General features: G+C 42.4%; 1 protein-coding gene across 4 annotated transcripts in view; it reads left to right on the forward strand.

Annotated features, from left to right (window-relative positions):
- Positions 1 to 19,537, forward strand: part of ZMYM5 (zinc finger MYM-type containing 5) — a 40,593-nt gene that overhangs the window by 1,976 nt on the left and 19,080 nt on the right. For all 4 annotated transcript variants that reach the window (XM_008021683.3, XM_008021686.3, XM_008021684.3 and 1 more), the window contains exons 3-4: positions 9,483 to 9,975; positions 10,216 to 10,309. In XM_008021683.3, the coding sequence (XP_008019874.2) occupies positions 9,493 to 9,975; positions 10,216 to 10,309 (577 nt within the window). In that variant the 5' untranslated portion in view covers positions 9,483 to 9,492. The remainder of the gene's footprint in view (positions 1 to 9,482; positions 9,976 to 10,215; positions 10,310 to 19,537) is intronic.

Raw genomic sequence — 19,537 nt, forward strand, 5'->3', positions numbered from 1 at the left:
AACCTTGATCAGTTTTCCGTTGCTCATCAAAAACAAACTTGTGATTAATTTGTCTCCCATAGTAGTAGTCCTGCCTTCATTTTACCTTATTTGCTCTTATTTTCTTACATTTCACAGCACATCTCTTTAATTAGTTAAGCTTAGGACTGTGTCAGGATGTGGTGGGTAGGTAAAGTGGCTGGGCACAGTGGCTCATGCCTGTCTTCCAAGCACTTTGGGAGGCTGAGGTGGGCGGAGAGCTTGAGCCCAGGAGTTTGAGTGTGGACAACATGGCAAAACTCTGTCTCTACAAAAAATATAAAAATTAGTTTAGTGTGGTGGCACGCATCTGTAGTCCCAGCTACTCAGAAAGCTGAGGTGGGAGGATTGCTTGAGTCCAGGAGGTTGAGGCTGCAGTGAGCAGTGATCACAGCACTATACTCCAGCCTGAGCAACAGATAGAGACTCTGTCTCAAAAAAATCAGTAAAGTGGCTCCGGGCACTGTGACTCACTCCTGTAATCCCAGCCCTCTGAGAGGCCAAGGTGGGAGGATTGTTTGAGCCCAGGGGGTCAAGTCTGCAGTGAACTGTGTTTGTGCCATAGCATTCCATGCTGGGCGACAGAGCTAGACTCTGTCTTAAGAAAAAAAAAAAAGCCTGGTCCATGAGGTTTGAGACACACTCACGCGCACGCACACGTACATGTGTATAGTTAGTGGGAGATATAATTCTCCCCCCCACCTGAGATATAATCCTTATTCTCTTTATTTTTTTTCTTTAATTCTTGAGATTTTCTCAGCTTTATCTTTCTTTTTTTTTTTTTTTTTTTTTTTTTTTTGAGACGGAGTCTTGCTCTGTAGCCCGGGCTGGACTGCAGTGGCCGGATCTCAGCTCACTGCAAGCTCCGCCTCCCGGGTTTACGCCATTCTCCTGCCTCAGCCTCCGGAGTAGCTGGGACTACAGGCGCCCGCCACCTCGCCCGCTAGTTTTTTGTATTTTTAGTAGAGACGGGGTTTCACCGTATTAGCCAGGATGGTCTCGATCTCCTGACCTCGTGATCCGCCCGTCTCGGCCTCCCAAAGTGCTGGGATTACAGGCTTGAGCCACCGCGCCCGGCCAGCTTTATCTTTCAATTCTTATTGCTGAATTTTTCATTTTTACCACTAAGCTTTTAGTTTCTAGCAGTTCTTTTTATATTAGAAGAGTTGGCTGGGCATGGTGGCTCACGCCTGTAATCCCAGCACTTTGGGAGGCTGAGGTGGGGTCACCTGTGGTCAGAAGTTCGAGACTAGCCTGGCCAACATGGTGAAACCCCATCTCTACTAAAAATACAAAAATTGGCTGGGTGCCATGGCTCACACCTGGAATCCCAGTACTTTGGGAGGCCAAGGCGGGCAGATCACCTGAGGTCGAGAGTTCAAGACCAGCCTGACCAACATAGAGAAATCCCGTCTCTACCAAAAAAAAAAAAAAAAAAAGTACAAAATTAGCCGGGTGTGGTGGCGCATGCCTGTAACCTCAACTACTCGGGAGGTGGAGGTTACGGTGAGCCAAGATCACACCACTGCACTCCAGCCTGGGCAACAGAGCGAGACTCCATCTATAATTCTTTTTTTTTTTCTTTTTTTCTTTTGAGACAGAGTCTTCCCCTTGCAGTGATATAGGCTCTCTGCAACCTCTGCCTCCTGGGTTCAAGCGATGCTTGTGCCTCACCCCCCCCCCCCCCCGAGTAGACAGGACTACAGACACATGCCACCACATTGGCTAATTGTTGTATTTTTAGTAGAGACAAGGGTCTGACCATGTTGGCCAGGCTGGTCTGGAACTCCTGACCTAAGTTATCCGCCTGCCTCGGCCTCCCAAACTGCTGGGATGACAGGCATCCATCACCACACCTGGCCTGTATAATTCCTTTTTAAAAAAATTTTATTTTAAATCTTTGTGGGTACGTAGTAGATGTTATATATATTGTGTAATTCTTGACTGGTTTATTTATGATTAAGAATTGGGAACTAAAGGCCTGGTGCAGTGGCACACACCTGTAATCCCAGCACTTTGGGAGGCCGAGGCGGGCGGATAACGAGGTCAGGAGATTGAGACCATCCTGGCTAACACAGTTAAACCCCGTCTCTACTAAAGATACAAAAAAAAATTAGCCGGGCGTGGTGGCAGGTGCCTGTAGTCCCAGGTGTCAGGAGGCTGAGGCAGGAGAATGGTGTGAACCCAGGAGGGGGAGCTTGCGGAGCGGAGATTGCGCCACCGCACTCCAACCTGCGTGATAGAGCGAGACTCCGTCTCAAAAAAAAAAAAAAAAACACACACAAAACAAGAACAACAACAACAACAACAATTGGGAACTAAAAAGCAAATTGGAAGAGTGGGAGTGGGGTTTCTAACTTGAAGCTTGCGGATGATCTTCTGGCCAATTGATGGGGAACCCCATAGGTTAATATTTTTAGGACTTTCCTTTTTTGCTGATGCTTAGTTCCACAGGGAAGAGTCTTGCTGAGAAAGAAAGCCTCCAGAGAAGAGTTTGCTGCCTGGAAAATATAAGTCTGGATGCCAGCTCTCTGGGAATCAAGTAGGAGAGGGGACATTTCTGTTTTTTTTGAGACGGAGTTTCGCTCTTGTTACCCAGGCTGGAATGCAATGGCGTGATGTCGGCCCTCTGCAACCTCCACCTCCTGGGTTCAAGCAGTGGAGAGGGGATATTTCTTGGTATTGAAACATTCCCCAGTGCTTGGTGAACCCAAGTCTTAGATCGTATGTTCTATCTTGTCGAAGAAAAAAATTTTTAGAATCTGTGCTAGGATGGGGAAAGGCCTGTCACCATCAGCTTGATGGGAGGGAAGAGATCTCTCAACCTCTTTTTTTAGCATCTGCCCATTCTGTTCCAGGGATACCTGGTGCTGCAGATTTCTGAGCCTGCAGCGTAAATCCGAATGTTTCTTGGCTTTTTTTCCCACGGTTTTAGACTCTGGCTGTCTCAGGTTGGCAGTTAGTTAACCATTCATCCTTCTGTTCTTTTACTTATAAAATCATACTGCTTTTGTTTCTTGTCTTCCTTTCCTTGTGATAGTACTGTTTTGGGGAGTTTTGGAAGGGAACGAAGTCAGTTGTACATGATCAATGGCCATCTTTTTTTTTTTTTGAGACAGGGTCTCTCACTGTCACCCAGACTGGAGTGCAGTGGCCCATCTCACTGCAGCCTCCATCTCCCAGACTCAAACAATCTGCCTGCCTCAGTTTCCCAAGTAGCTGGGACCACAACCATGTGCCACTGTATCTGGCTAATTTTTGTAATTTTTGTAGAGACGGGTTTGCCGTGTTGTCCAGGCTGGTCTTGGACTCCTGGACTCAAGCAATCTACCCTCCTAGACCTCCCAAAGCGCTGGGATTACGGGGCGTTATATTGTGCCTGGCCCAGGTTACTGTCTTAATCTCTGCTGGGCTACTGATTTCTAGACAGTTGTTTTTTTTTTTTGTTTTTTGTCTTTTTTTTTTTTTTTTTTTTAATTTTTAGAGATGGGTCTAACTCTGTCACCCAGACTTTAGCGCTGTGGGGTGGTCATAGCTCACTGCAGCCCTGAACTCCTGGGCTTAAGTGATTCTCCTGCCTCAGTCTCCCAAGTAGCTGGGGACTACAGGCATGTACCACCTTGCCCAGCTAATTATTTTATTATATTTATTTTTTATTTTTGAGACAGCGTCTTGCTCTGTTGCCCAGGCTAGAGTGCAGTGGTGTGATCATGACTCACTGCAACTTTGATCTCCTGGGCTCAAGCCATCCTTCCACCTCAGCCTCCCAAGTAGCGGGGACTACAGGCATATGCCACCATGTTGGGCTAATTGAGAGGGGTCTCTCTACATTGCCCAGGCTGATCTTGAACTCCTGGGCTCAAGCTATCCTCCCATCTCATTCACCCTCCCAAAGTGCTAAGATTATAGGCGTGAGCCACTGTACCTGGCCTTTATATTTTTGTAGAGATGAGTTCTCGGTTTATTGCCCAAGTTGGTCTTGAATTCCTAGCCTCAAGTGATCCTCCTGCCTTGGTCTCCCAAAGTGTTAGGATTATAGGTGTGAGGCACCAGGCCCAATTTAGATAGTAATTTTGTTCCGGGTTCCTGCTGTAATTCTCTTGCTATCTGTGGTGGTAGTTCAGTTGACTCTTCTTTTTCTGATCTCTTACTTTTGTGAGTACCTTCAGAATCATGGTACACCTTTATATCTCATTTTAAATAGGAGTGCTTATATACTCAACTGTGAAGTGTCTCTGAAAGTAGTCTACAAGAAGAGAGCTAAATGGGTCAAATAGGTCAAAGTACATGTATTCATTTCTTTGTTTTATGTTAACCCTTATCTTTATACCTAAATATCCTGTTAAATTTAAGTTGTTACCCATTCTCTAGAGATAGTTTACATTTAAGGATTTTGTTAGTGTTATAATTTGTGTGTGAATAAGATACCACAAGAAGACTAGTTAAATGTTTAAAATTAGACAGTTGCTGAAATCCCAGGATGTAGCGATGTAAGATAGTATTTGCCTAAATACCTTTTTATTAGAAAGGATTTTTTTTTTTTTTTTTTGAGATGGAGTCTCGCTCTGTCGTCCAGGCTGGAGTGCAGTGGCTGGATCTCAGCTCACTGCAAGCTCCGCCTCCCGGGTTTACGCCATTCTCCTGCCTCAGCCTCCCGAGTAGCTGGGACTACAGGCGCCCGCCACCTCGCCTGGCTAGTTTTTTGTATTTTTTTTAGTAGAGACGGGGTTTCGCCGTGTTAGCCAGGATGGTCTCGATCTCCTGACCTCATGATCCGCCAGTCTCGGCCTCCCAAAGTGCTGGGATTACAGGCTTGAGCCACCGCGCCCGGCCAGAAAGGATTTTTTGTTTGTTTTTTGAGGCAGAGTCTCATTCTGTTACCCAGGTTGGAGTGCAGTGGCATGATCTCAACTCACTGCAACTTCTACCTCCCGGGTTCAAGTGATTCTCTTGCCTCAGTCTCCTGAGTGGCTGGGACTCCAAGCACATGCCACCACACCTGGCTAATTTTTTTCTTCTGAGATGGAGTTTCGCCCTTGTTGTCCAGGCTGGAGTTTAATGACATGATCTCAGATCACCGCAACCTCTGCCTCCCGGGTTCAAGCGATTCTCCTGCCTCAGCCTCCTGAGTAGCTGGGATTACGGACATGCATCAGCACGCCCGGCTAATTTTGAATTTTTCGTAGAGGTGGGGTTTCTCCATGTTGGTTAGGCTGGTCTCGAACTCCCGACCTCAGGTGATCCACCTGCCTTGGCCTCCCAAAGTGTTGGGATTACAGACATAAGCCACCGGGCCCAGTCATAATTTGATGTTTTTTGCACTCTCTGATATGGACCAGGCCATATGCTGGAGATTTGCATGTCACCTCACCTCATTAAAAAGCTTAAAGCTGTATGTTATCCCCATTCACAGTTTAGAAAACTAAAACTCAGTGAGGTGACATAATTTGCCTGCTGCCACATAGCTAATTGGCTAAACAGCATCTTTTTCTCTGTTTTTAGACAATATTGTAGAAATATTCAAAATTTTCTTATGGTCTTGTGTTTATAGAATTAAAGTTTTTGATGGTTAAGTTATAAAGACAATGGCTTTCAGTAGTGTTTTTTTGTTGTTGGTTGTTTGTTTGTTTTTTGGTTTTTTTGTTTTTGAGACTGAGTCTCGCTCAGTTTCCCAGGCTGGAGTGTGCAATGGCGCCATCTCCACTCATTGCAAGCTCCACTTCCCGGGTTCATGCCATTTACCCCTGCCTCAGCCTCCCAAGTAGCTGGGACTACAAGCGCCCACCACCATCCCTGGCTAATTTTTTTTTATGTATTTTTTTTTTAGTAGAGATGGGGTTTCATCATGTTAGCCAGGATGGTCTCGATTTCCTGACCTCATGATCCACCCACCTTGGCCTCCCAAAGTGCTGGGATTATAGGCGCGAGCCACCGCACCCAGCCTTTAGTAGTGTTTTAACTTATTTATAATTTGGGATTTAAGCATACGTGAATACTTTATCTTTTTTTAAAGGTAGATGACTGCAGTGAACTGAGTATAAAGAGTACTCTGTATTATTTTCTGTGAAAAAAGTAAAATAGAACCTACCAGCCACAAGAAGATACTGTGGGCTGGGTGCAGTGGCTCATGCCTGTAATCCCAGCACTCTGGGAGGCCCAGGCGGGCGGATTATGAAGTCAGGAGACTGAGACCATCCTGGCTAACACGGTGAAACCCTGAATCTACTAAAAATACAAAAAATTAGCCAGGTGTGCTGATGGGTGCCTGTAGTCCCAGCTACTCGGGAGACAGAGGCAGGAGAATGGTGTGAACCTGACAGGCGGAGCTTGCAGTGAGCCTAGATCACGCCACTGCACTCCAGCCTACGCCACTGCACTCCAGCCTGCGCCACAGAGTGAGACTCCATCTTAAAAAAAAAGAAGAGGAAGATACTGTGGAGTCAGTTATAACTATTTTCCAGAAATTATTTTCCTTTTTTTCATTATTTAAAAAAATTTTTAGTAGAGGTGGAGTCTCACCATGTTGCCCAGGCTGGTCTCAAACTTCTGGGCTCAAGCAGTTCTCCCAGTTGGCCCCCAAAAGTGCTGGGATTAGCAGGCATGAGCCGACATTCCTGGCCCCCAATTTTTTTCGTTTCTTTTACAAACTTTATTTTAAACTGGTTCCTTAAATTTGGTATTTCTTTATCTTTGAAACAGCCTTATTTAAATGTTAATTTTGTTGTTGTAATGAATTGGCTCATCTTAACAAAAGATAAGTAATTTTTAACAATTGTCCACATTCATTGCATATAATATAGTGGCTAAGAAATAGGTTTTAGAGTCAGATTTCTTGGATTTGAATCCTGACTAGCTTTTTAAGTAATGGTAAGTTAGGCAGGTTACTTATCTCCTGGCTCTTAGTTTCCTAATTGGCAAAATGGGAAAAATAATAGTTCCTTGCTCACTTAAGTAAGCGTTATCTGAGTTAATATATATAATAGCATAATACATACTAAAAATAAATGTTACCTATTTCATGACTATATGGATTATAGATTAAATTGGGAATTTTTTTTTTTTTTTTTTTTGAGATGGAGTCTTGCTCTGTTGCCCAAGCTAGAGTGCAGTGGCACAGTCTTAGCTCACTGTAACCTCCTCTGCCTCCTGGGTTCAAGCAGTTCTCTTGCCTGAGACTCCTGAGTAGCTGGGATTACAAGCACCTGCCACCACGACTAATTTTTGTATTTTTAGTAGAGGTAGGGTTTCACCATGTTGGCCAGGCTGTTCTCAAACTGCTGAACTCAAGTGATCTGCCCACCTCAGCCTCCCAAAGTACTGGGATTACAGGTGTGAGCCACCACGCCCTGCTGGGAAATTTTTAGAATAAAAATGTTACCATATTTTGGCTGGGCACAGTGGCTTACACCTCTCATCTCAGCACTTTGGGAGGCCAAGGTGGGCAGATCATGAGGTCAAGAGACCAAGACCATCCTGGCCAACATGGTGAAACCCTATATCTACTAAAAATACAAAAATTAGCTGGGCGTGGTGGTGCACGCCTGTAGTCCCAGCTACTTGGGAGGCTGAGGCAGGGGTTGCAGTGAGCTGAGGTGTCACCACTGCACTCCAGCCTGGCGACAGAGCGAGACTCTGTCTCAAAAAAAAAAAAAAAAAAAAGCATATTTCAATATGAGATGTTTAAAATAAAATGGAGTGATGACTGCCTTATGAAGTGTGTTTTCTTAATCATTCAGCACCTGTAAAATTCCCAACCCATTTCACTCTCAAGTTTCTACTCAGAAAATTGAGGCCAGAGGCCAGGCCTAGTAGCTCACACCTATAATCCCAGCACTTTGGGAGGCTGAGGCAGGCGGATCATCTGAACTCAGAAATTTGAGACCAGCCTGGGCAACATGGTGAAACCCTGTCTCTAGCAAAAATACAAAAAATTAGCCAGGCATGCTACTCGGGAAGCTAAGGCGGGGAGATCACTTGAGGCTGGGAAGTGGGGGTTGCAGTGAACTGAAATGGTGCCACTGCACCTGGGTGACAGAGTGAGACCCTGTCTCACAAAACAAAAATAAAAAAAAAGATTGAGGCCAGGCCTGTTGTGGTGGCTCATTCCTGTAATCCCAGCACTTTGAAAGGCCTAGGCGGGAGAATCACTTCAGCTCGGGAGTTCGAGACCAGCCTGGGTAACATAGTGAGACCTCACACCAAAAGAAAAAAAAAAATTGAAAATTGAGGCCAGCATGTATAATCCCATATATTGTTTCTGCATACTTACATGCACACTTACTTTTGCCTTCTTTCAGTTGAGATAGAGGTGATTCTTATACATGATCAATTTCATTACCACCTGTGCACATGTCCTTATCTCTCACCTTCTTAAGAGCCACCCATGTTTCATCAGTTTTTCACTTCCACATTTTTCAACTATTGTCTCTGCTAGATTCTTTCCTTCATTTTAGCTTAGTGCATAGTAAGTATACAAATGTTGAGTGTTAACAAGTTAAGAATTTGGGGCTAGGCCAAGTACCATGGCTCATGCCTGTAATCCCAGCACTTTGGGGAGCCAAAGCAGGAGGATTGCTTGAGGCCAGGAGTTTGAGATGAGTCCAGGCAATGTAGTGAGACCTCTTCTCTCCAAGAAATTTATGGAGCATTAGCTGGGCTGTGATGGCAAGAGCCTGTAGTCCTACCTACTTGGGAGGCTAAGGTGGGAGGATTGCTTGAACCCCGGCGTTTAAGGCTACAGTGAGCCAGGATCACGCAACTGCACTCCAGCCTGGGCAACACAGTGAGACCCTCTCTCAAAAGAAAAAGAATTTGGGGCCTAGCATTAGAGCCCTGAGTTTAAGTCCCAGTGTTATCTGGAACAATTTAGTTAGCTTCCCTAGACCTCAATTTCTTGAACTGTAAGAGTAAATTATACCTACTATCATGGAGTTTTGATAATTTTACTTTCTGTAAAAAGCCCATTGCATAATATCTGGCATTAATGGACTTAATGCTTTCTGTACAAGGACAAAAAAGATGCATAAAGATAATCACATATTTATTTTGGAAGAAGAGATTTTGGAAAGAACAGTGGCAGGAGACACTTGGGAAATAGGGCCATATCATAAACGCTGTAGTAAATAAAAGCATATGGAATATAAGTGATTACATTAGGACCTTAACTTATTGGTATTTAATTTAATTATTTTGTTACTGTTTTCTAATTCAAAGGAAACGCATTTTTTCACTATAGTGACTAAAGTGAGTAATATAAATTGATTAGAATTTTTTAAAGGACTACCGAAATTATATAATTAATGTCCATCAAACTCTGAAGTAAACATTAGTTAACAGTAGAGGAAAACCGGAGTGGATATCAGGTATCACAAAAAATAATTTCAAAAATTTACTTGTGCTATTTTATTGTAGTAAAATGCAAAAATCATAACATACTAGAACTTTTTTTTTCTGTCTCTTTACAGGTTCATTGGCATGGATAAATGTTCAGTGGGAGGATTAGAATTGACTGAACAGACTCCTGCTTTATTAGGGAATATGGCCATGGCAACTAGTCTCATGGACATAGGGGATTCATTAGGTCATCCAGCTTGTCCTTTAGTTAGTAGATCTAGGAACTCACCAGTGGAAGATGATGATGATGTTGTATTTATTGAATCTATACAACCTCCTTCAATTTCTGCTCCAGCAATAGCTGATCAAAGAAACTTCATACTTGCGTCATCAAAAAATGAAAAGCCACAAGGAAATTATTCTGTAATTCCTCCTCCTTCAAGAGATTTGGCATCTCAGAAAGGAAATATAAGTGAGACAATTGTTATTGATGATGAAGAGGACATAGAAACAAATGGAGGAGCGGAGAAAAATTCTTCCTGTTTTATTGAATGGGGACTTCCTGGAACTAAAAACAAAACCAAAGATTTGGACTTCTCCACTTCCAGTCTTTCAAGAAGTAAGGTAAATGCAGGAATGGGTAATAGTGGTATCACTACAGAATTGACTCTGAAATACCTTATTACTAATGTTACAACCTTAGAAACAGGTATAAGCTCTGTGAATGCTGGGCAAGATAAGAACATAATGATTACATATAAAACATCACTATAGAATACCAACTTGGGAGATGTCGCTAAAGGACTTCAGTCAAGTAATTTTGGTGTTAATATACAAACGTACACCCCATCTTTAACTCCACAGACCAAGACTGGAGTAAGACCTTTTAACCCTGGTAGAATGAATGTGGCAGGAGACTTATTTCAGAATGGAGAATTTGCAACTCATCATAGTCCTGGTAAGCAGTAAGTGATATTATTTCTACCTCAAGTAAATAAACGTTTGGCTGTTCTTTTTAGTGCTTATATCTACTTTATTCACATTCTCTGCCTTTGTTTTTGTTTGTTTGTTTGTTTGTTTTCGGAGACCAAATTTCGCTCACGTCGCCCAGGCTGGCTGGAGTACAATGGCGCGATCTCAGCTCACTGCAATCTCCGCCTCCCAGGTTCAAGCAGTTTTTTTTTTTTCCTGCTTGAGCCTCCTGAGTAGCTGGGATTAAGTTTTTGTGTTTTTGGTAGAGACAGAGTTTCACCATGTTGGCCAAGCTGGTCTTGAACTCCTAACTTCAAGTGATCCACCTGCCTTGGCCTCCCAAAGTGCTGGAATTACAGGCATGAGCCATCGCTCCCAGCCTTTGACTTTCATATTAAGATGGAATATTTTACTTAATAAAAGTGTATGGTTTACTTGGTCTCTGAAATTTTGAAATTTTAATCTATTTTATCCAGTATGATTTACATCTAAAGTATTTCAATTGAAATACTTTACCTTCTTTAACCTTCTTTCTTTGTATAAGAATCAAAGGATAAAGATATAGTGAAATGAAAGAACAAAGTAATATATAATGATTGGATTTTATTTTATTTGTAATTATTTAAAATTTCGATTTTTGCTTAAGTTTTTATTTTTAGGCTGTTTTTATCCCTGATTTTAGTTTGTATTTATTTGTTTATTTATTTGAGACAGAGTTTCGCTCTTTTTGCCCAGGCTGGAGTGTAGTGGCGCCATCTCGGCTTACTGCAGCCTCTGCCTGCTGGGTTCAACTGATTCTCCTGCCTCAACCTCCCAAGTAGCTGGGATTACAGGCGCGCCCGTCTCCACACCTCGCTAATTTTGTCTTTTTAGTAGAGACAGGATTTCTCCGTGTTGGCCAGGCTGGTCTCAAACTCCTAACCTCGGGTGATCTGTCCACCTCAGCCTCCCCAAGTGCTGGGATTACAGGTGTGAGCCTCTGCGCCTGGCCTGATTTTAGTTTTTAAGTTGGCGCTTTATTATTTGCTTAATTCTGAAAGTTGGAAAACTTTCTTGCCTTTAAATCAGGGAACTGTATTTTTAGAACTTACATGGATAGTCCTATTCTGATATAATTAAAATATAGCAAGTTTTTTTTTAAATAGCAATGCCTTTTTGTTGCTTTTGTATGACTCGGGAGGGGTTTGGAGGAGAGTTGGTATTGTTTTTTTTGACCATTTTGGTGTTTATAGCCTGTTGAATTTTAGGAAAGGACTGAAAGGTAACGAGAACCTGAGAACCTAATCGTGTTGTTACTTTCATGGAAAATAGTGCTTTTTCCCCTTTTTTTTTTGGAGACAGTCTCTCTGTCACCCAGGCTGGAATGCAGTGGCACAATCTCGGCTCACTGCAATCTCCGCCTCCTGGGTTCAAGTGATGCTCGGGCCTCAGCCTTCCGAGTAGCTGGGATTTCAGGCGTGTGCCACCACGCCCAGCTAATTTTTTGTATTTTTAGTAGAGATGGGGTTTCACTATGTTGGCCAGGCTGGTCTCAAATTCCTGACCTCAAGTGATTCACCCGCCTCAGCCTCCCAAAGTGCTGGGATTACAGGCGTGAGCCACTATACCCGGCCAACTTTTTTCCTTATTTTAAAAATAATCTTATCTTCTGGTTATGAAATACTATGTGATTATTATAGAAAATTTAGAAAAAAATTATAGAAATCAGAAAATATGTCTCCTTACCCTAGTAACTAGAAATAATGTGACCATTGTGAAGATTTTGGTTTGCTTTCAATCTTTGGTTTTTAAAAATATAATTTAGAGCATTTTTTATATTGTTTTATATCCTGCTGATTTACTTAATCTAAATGCTAATACTATATGTCATTATAAAAATATAGGCTGGGTACAGTGGCACACCCCTGTAATGTCATCACTTTTTGAGGCCAAGGAAGAAGGATTACTTGAGGCCAGGAGTTTGAACCCAGCCTCGGTAACATAGCGAAGACCTCATCTCTATAAAAAGTAAAAAAAAATTAGCCAGGCACCATGATGTGCACCTGTAAACTCAGCGCTTAAGGAGGCTGAGATGGGTCACTTGAGACCTGGAGTTTGGGGTCACATTGTGCTTTGATCCTACCGCTGTGCTCCAGCCTAGGCAACAGAGTGGAACTCTGTCTCTAAAAATATGTGTATATAAGTTTTAGTAACCACAAAATATTTGTCTGGAGTACTCATTCCGCTACGTATTTTTTTCATCATTTACATGCTTTTTCTTTGTTTTGAAGCTATAATACGTATATTTACATTTTTTATTTTTTCCATAGGGTACTTATTCTCAATTTTTTTGATCTCAGATTTACTCTTAAAATGAAGACCCCAAAGGTTTCTTTCATTTCTATTGTTAGATATATTAAAAGTAAAGCTTTAGCCAGGTATAGTAGCGTGTACCTGTAGTCCCAGCTATTCAAGAGGCTGAGTTGGGGCTGGGCATGGTAGCTCACACCTGTAATCCCAGCACTTTGGGAGGCCAAGGCAGGCAGATCACTTGAAGTCAGGAGTTTGAAACCAGCCTGGCCAACATGGTGAAACCCCATCTCTACTAAAAAAATAGAAAAGTGGCCAGGTGTGGTGGCATGTGCCTGTAGTCCCAGCTACTCAGGAGGCTGAGGCAGGAAAACCACTTGAACCTGGGAGGCAGAGGTTGCAGTAAGCCCAGATCACTGCACTGTACTCCAGCCTGGCCAACAAAGTGAGATTTGTTTCAAAAAAAAAAGAGGCGAGGTAGGAGGGTCACCTGAGTCCAGGAGTTTGAGTCCAGTCTGGGCAACATACCAAGACCTAATGTCTTTAAAAAATAATAATAATGGATGGACGTAGTAGCTCACATCTGTAATTGCAGCACTTTCGTAGGCTGAGGCAGGAGGATCACTTGAGCCCAGGAGTTTGAGGCTACAGTGAGCTATGATCACAACACTGTACTCCAACCTGGGTAACAGAGTGAGACCCAGTCTCAAAAAATAATAATTACCCCGGGTGTGGTGGCTCTCACCTGTAATCCCAGCACTGTCAGAGGCTAAGGCGGTCGGATCACCTGAGGTCAGGAATTCAAGACCAGCCTGGCCAACATGGTGAAACGCTGTCTCTTCCAAAAATACAAAAAAAAAAAAAAAAAAAAAAAAAATTAGCTGGGCATGATTACAGGCATGCTCCTGTAGTCACAGTTACTTGGGAGGCTGAGACATGAGAATTGCTTGATCCCAGGATGCTGAGGTTGCAGTGAGCTGAGATCATGCCACTACACTCCAGCCTGGGCAACAGAAATTTTTTTGTCTCAAAAAATAAGGTAAAATCTTAAGAAAAATTAAAACTATTCATTTCACAATAATTACCTATTATATAGCATAAGTAACATTTATAATGAAAAATAACTATTTTCAAAGAAATTTAGTGAAAAGTAACATTGTCTTACATTTTTGCAAATCTCTTTAAAATCTAGCTTAATAGAAGACAGGTATACCTAGCTTCTCGCATGTATTTCTGTATTGAGTCTGTTGCAATATTTTGTTTTGCTTGAAGTATAAGAAGAAAATCTGGCCTCACATAGATAGGTGGTTGGAGAAGGGAGGACTATTTTCAACGTCTTTTTAGATGTGGATAGTTTTCTTTTGATGCAGCACCAAAACTTGACAATTAGTAGTTTTTGAGGTTGTTAGAATGTGGGATTTGCAACCATATAATTCAGTTTTCATCACGAGGTGCAGTGGCTCATGCCTCAAAATCCCAGCACTTTTCAAGGCCAAGGCAGGTGGATCACTTGAGGCTGGGAGTTCGAGACCAGCCTGGTCAACATGACAAAACCCTGTCTCTACTAAAAATGCCAAACATTAGCTGGGCGTGGTTGTGCATGCCTATAGTCCTAGCTACTGGGAGGCTGAGGCACAAGAATCACTTGAACCTGGGAGGCAGAGGTTGCAGTGAGTTGAGATCACGCCCTTGCACTCCAGCCTGGGCAACAGAGTGAGACGATCTAAAAAAAATTTTTTCATAGTGTCGGGATCCCACTGTGTTTCCCGGACTAGAGTGCAGTGGCATGATCATAGCTCACTGCAGCCTCAAACTTCTGGGCTCAAGTTATCCTCCCACATCAGCCTCCTGAGTAGCTGAGACTACAAGCGCATGCTGTAACACCCTGCTAGTTTTTTTTTTCTTTGGTAGAGACAGGGGACTATATTTGGTACAGACTGGTCTATTAGTTAAAAATCTATTGATTTTGAATGGATTTTTAACCTTCGTATTACTTAATAACATCGTGCATTGGTTATTTGGAAAATATTGGTTCACTCAGATCCTCCTAAATGTTGACACTTTAGGAAGCTGTCAAGTTAACGGTAGTGGATACAAGTTTTCAAAAATTCGCCTTTTTTCTTTTTGGCTAGTGACAGCCCTCAGGAGGTCCTGCGAACATGTGCCCGAAGTTTTCAGAAATTCTGATTTTTCACTTGAAAGCTCAGATTTTCTCATCAGCAACACTCTGTTTTCTTGAAGTGATAGACTCTTTTGATTGATTTTTGAGAAAATGTCTCCAGTAGTCATAGTGTGTCATTTTTTCAAGTAAAAATGGTATTCCATGAAAAATGGCTAGTTCAACTTATAGTCCAGCAACTGTGCAAGCACTTTTCTGCTTTTCGATAAGATAACCTTTGTAGTTTGGTATGAAACAGAAATGCTTTGTGCATACTACCCAGTTTGTCATACAGAAAATTAAGATGTCAAAGGCTAAAATTTAGTGAAATTATTAATAACTTTTACTGTTTCACCAAAGACATCTGTGTAAAGATGATTTTTGTCCCTGGTTCCTGGAAGAGAGACTCTGAATCCTTAAAATTTCCAAGTATCTTTGCTATACTCATAAGCTCCTTGGATCATACCTGAATTTACGTGAAGAGATGAGATGACTCACAGTGGGGTCTAGACACTAGAAACATGAACGATAGGATTGAAATTTGGGTCTTTGAGCCAGCCCAAAGTCTGGGAGGGGAGGGGATCTGGAGCTGAGTTCAGTCATATGGCCAGTGAGTCATGCCTATGTAATGAAACCCAAATAAAACTACTGTAGACTTTGAAGTTCTGTGCAGCCTTTTGGTTGGTGAACACATCGGTGTGCTAGGTGGGTGATGCTACTGCTTGCACTGAAAGCTGGCCTGGAGATTCTGCATTTGGGGCCCTCCCAGACCTTGCCTTATGAGCCTCTTCATTTGGCTGTTTCTGATTTGTATCCTTTGTTTAAAAAAAACAACAAACAACTGTAAATGTAAGTATAGAGCTTTTCCTGAGTTCTGTGAGTCTTTCTAACAAATTATCCAACCTTGGGAACCCCTCCCAGATTTGTGGCCAGTTGATTAGAAGTGCAGCTGGTATCTGAAGTGAGGGCAGTCTTGTTGAGAACCAGGCCTTTAAACCTGTGGGGTCTGATGCTGACTCTGAGTACATTAGCATCAGAATTGTTTTCCGTGTACACCAGTTGGTGTTAAGAGAACATTCATAAGTGAAGGTGACGCTTTATTTTTCACGAATGCATACTAGTGAAAACTGCTAGTACGATGTAGTTCCATTGCCAGAAGTTTTGCATTTCCATCATTAATGCAAATGCCACGTAGTACAAAAAGCAATAAATCTTGGTATTACTATGGAAATAGTTTGACTTCACACATTACCTTTTGTTTCGTTTTCTAATACAATGCTGAATACAAGTAGACTACAAAACATTGTTTTGTTCTTGACCTCACGGAAGCATTGCACATATAATTATTAGATCATATTAAATATAATTTTCTGTTAATGCTTATATGTCATTTAGTAGTTTGTTATTTGGGTAGTTTCTACTGTTTGCAATTACAAACTATTTCTCATAAACATCTCTAAGTTTGGCACCCTTATTTTCTTGAAAAGTTTTTAGAAGTAGATTTGCATTCAAGATGTCAATATATTTTTAAAGCATCCGATGGTTAATACAAAATTCCCCTTACCACCAAATTGTGTTACTTTTCCTGCAGCATTAGAGTTTCAGCTGGGTGCGATGGCTCATGCCTATAATTCCAGCACATTGGGAGGCCGAAGCAGCTGGATCACTTGAGGTCAGGAGTTCGAGACCAGTCTGGCCAACATGATGAAACCCTGTCTCTACTAAAAATACAAAAAATTAGCTGGGCCTGGTGACAGCCACCTGTAATCCCAGCTGCTCAGGAGGCTGAAGCAGGAGAGTTGCTTGAGTCCCGGAGGCAGAGATTTTAGTGAGCCGTAGTGAGCCGATATTGCGCCACTGCACCACAGCCTGGGCAGCAAGAGCGAAACTCCATCTTGAAAAAAAAAAAGGGGGTTATTTTTCTATATTGTAAACACTCCTTAACAGTAGGTGTTATTATTTAAAGCTTGCTAAAGTGAAAGGTAGTATCATCATAATTTGCATATCATTGACCATTGACAAATATATTTGAAATTTTTAATGGATTTTCTCAAATTCACGTCTGTCACCCATTTATTACTATGTACATGGCTTATTAATAGTTAAACCTGAGACAACATAGAACACTTGCAATCTCTAGGTTGTGTTAAAAGCAATGAAGGTGTCAAAGACTTTGAAATAATGTCCATTGAAAATCATCCTTTTGAGTCTATTTTTACTTATTTATTTTTTGAAACAAGGTCTGGCCGGGCGCGGCGGCTCACGCCTGTAATCCCAGCACTTTGGGAGGCTGAGGCGGGCGGATCACAAGGTCAGGAGATCGAGATCATGGTGAAACCCCGTCTCTACTAAAAATAGAAAAAATTAGCCGGGCGCAGTGGCGGGCGCCTGTAGTCCCAGCTACTGGGGAGGCTGAGGTAGGAGAATGGCGTGAACCCGGGAGGCGGAGCTTGCAGTGAGCCGAGATTGCGCCACTGCACTCCAGCCTGGGCGACAGAGCGAGACTCCGTCTCAAAAAAAAAAAAAAAAAAAGAAACAAGGTCTGGCTCTTTCACTCAGGCTGGAATGCAGTGGCACAATCTTGGCTCACTGCCAACCTCCACCTCCCAGGCTCAAGCCATCCACCTACTTCAGTGTCCCAAGTAGCTAGGATTGCATACTACAGGTATGCATACCACCATACCTAGCTAATTTTTTTTTTTTTTTTTTTTTTTGAGACGGAGTCTCACTCTGTCGCCAAGGCTGGAGTGCAGTGGCGCGATCTGGGCTCATTGCAAGCTCCGCCTCCTGGTTTCACACTATTCTTCTGCCTCAACCTCCTGAGTAGCTGGGACTACAGGTGCCCACCACCATGCCCGGCTAATTTTTTAGCAGAGACGGGGTTTCACCATGTTAGCCAGGATGGTCTCGATCCCCTGACGTTGTGATCTGCCAGCTTCAGCCTCCCAAAGTGCTGAGATTACAGGCATGAGCCACCATGCCTGGCCTTTTTTTTTTTTTTTTGGAGACAGAGTCTCACCGACCTCCACCTCCCAGGTTCAAGCCATTCTCCCGCCTCAGCCTCCCTAGTAGCTGGGATTACAGGCGTGTGCCACTGTGCCCAGCTAATTTTTGTATTTTTTGTAGAGGTAGGGTTTCTCCGTGTTGCCCGGGCTGGTCTTGAACTTGTGAGCTCAAGCCATCCACCTGCTTTGGCCTTCCAAGTACCGGGATTATAGGCATGAACCACCACACCATGCCTGTTTATTTCTTTCACTCTTTGTTTTAAAATAATTTCTTATATTTTAGATATTTATTGTTTGTTTTAGATGTCAGTCATGTTTATGTAAGTATGAATTCCATCTTATATAAATAAAAGCTCTTTCATGGAGTTTAAAACTAGAAGCCTTGCTATATATTTCTTTTATGTTTTAGTCTTCAAGACCATTTTTCACATTCTGAAGTAAATTAACATTGCGTATTTGGGTTAATAGATGTTTTTCAATATAGAATCATAATATAGACTGATATTTCACTATACAAAAACATTCCAGTATGGTGGCTCACACCCATAATCCTAGCATTTTGGGAGGCTGAGGCGGGTAGGTCACTTGAGGCCAGGGTTGGAGACTAGCCTGGCCAACATGGCAACACCCCATCTCTACAAAAAATACAAAAATTAGCCAGGCGTGGTGGCGAGCCCCTGTAATCCCAGCTACTCAGGAGGCTGAGGCAGGAGAATCACTTGAACCCAGCAGGCGGAGGTTGCAGTGAGCCAAGATTGCGCCACTGCACTCCAGCCTGGGCAATAGAGCAAGACTCTGTCTCAAAAAATAAATAAATAAAAAAAATTTGTAGTTAGCTACTATACTGTCATTTCACTCAAATTGTAGGCATAATTGAGAATTATCAATGTTGTTTGAAAGAGGTTTTGATTACTCTTGGATTTATTTTTATTCTTGTCATCCCTTTATCTCATTAATTTAACATTATATTTGATTTTTTTTGGTCCGGGGTGGAGACAGGGTTTCCATATGTTGCTCAGACTGGCCTTGAATTTCTGGGCTCAACCAATCCTTCCACTTCAGCCACCTAAGTAGCTGAGATTACAGGCCCACAACACTGCCTGGCCGTTTCAGATATTTTCTCTTCACCTGATACATTTGTGACTTAAAAATTTTAACAGACTGGACGTGGTGTCTCTCACTCCTGTAATCTTAGCACTTTGGAAGGCCAAGGCGGGCGGATTGCCTGAGCTCCAGAGTTTGAGACCAGCCTGGGCAACATGGTGAAACCCTGTCTCTACTAAAATACAAAAAAGTAGCTGAAGGCTGGGCCCAGTGACTCATGCCTGTAATCCCAGCACCCTGGGAGGCTGAGGTGGGTGGATCACTTGAGGTCAAGAGTTCAAACCAGCCTGGCCAACGTGGTGAAACCTCGTCCCTAAAAATACAAAAATTAGCCGGGCATGGTGGTGTACGCCTGTAATCTGAGTTATCTGGGAGGCAGAGGTAGGAGAATCGCTTGAACCCAGGAGATGGAGGCTGCGGTGAGCTGAGATCACACTTCAGCCTGAGTTGACAGAGTGAGACTCTGTCTCAAAAAAAAAAAAAAAAAAAAAAAACTTTAATAGAAAGACTATTATTCTATTTAATAGAATGACTTGTTTGACACTTATATAAATGGAGCAGAAGGTCATGATAACTGCATTTAAATTATTTTGCTTATGATATAGGACAATGAGTTTCTATTGTTTATGAAGTATGGATGAATTTACATTCCTGAGTT

Source organism: Chlorocebus sabaeus, chromosome 3, assembly GCF_047675955.1.
Source record: "Chlorocebus sabaeus isolate Y175 chromosome 3, mChlSab1.0.hap1, whole genome shotgun sequence".
NCBI lineage: Eukaryota > Metazoa > Chordata > Mammalia > Primates > Cercopithecidae > Chlorocebus > Chlorocebus sabaeus.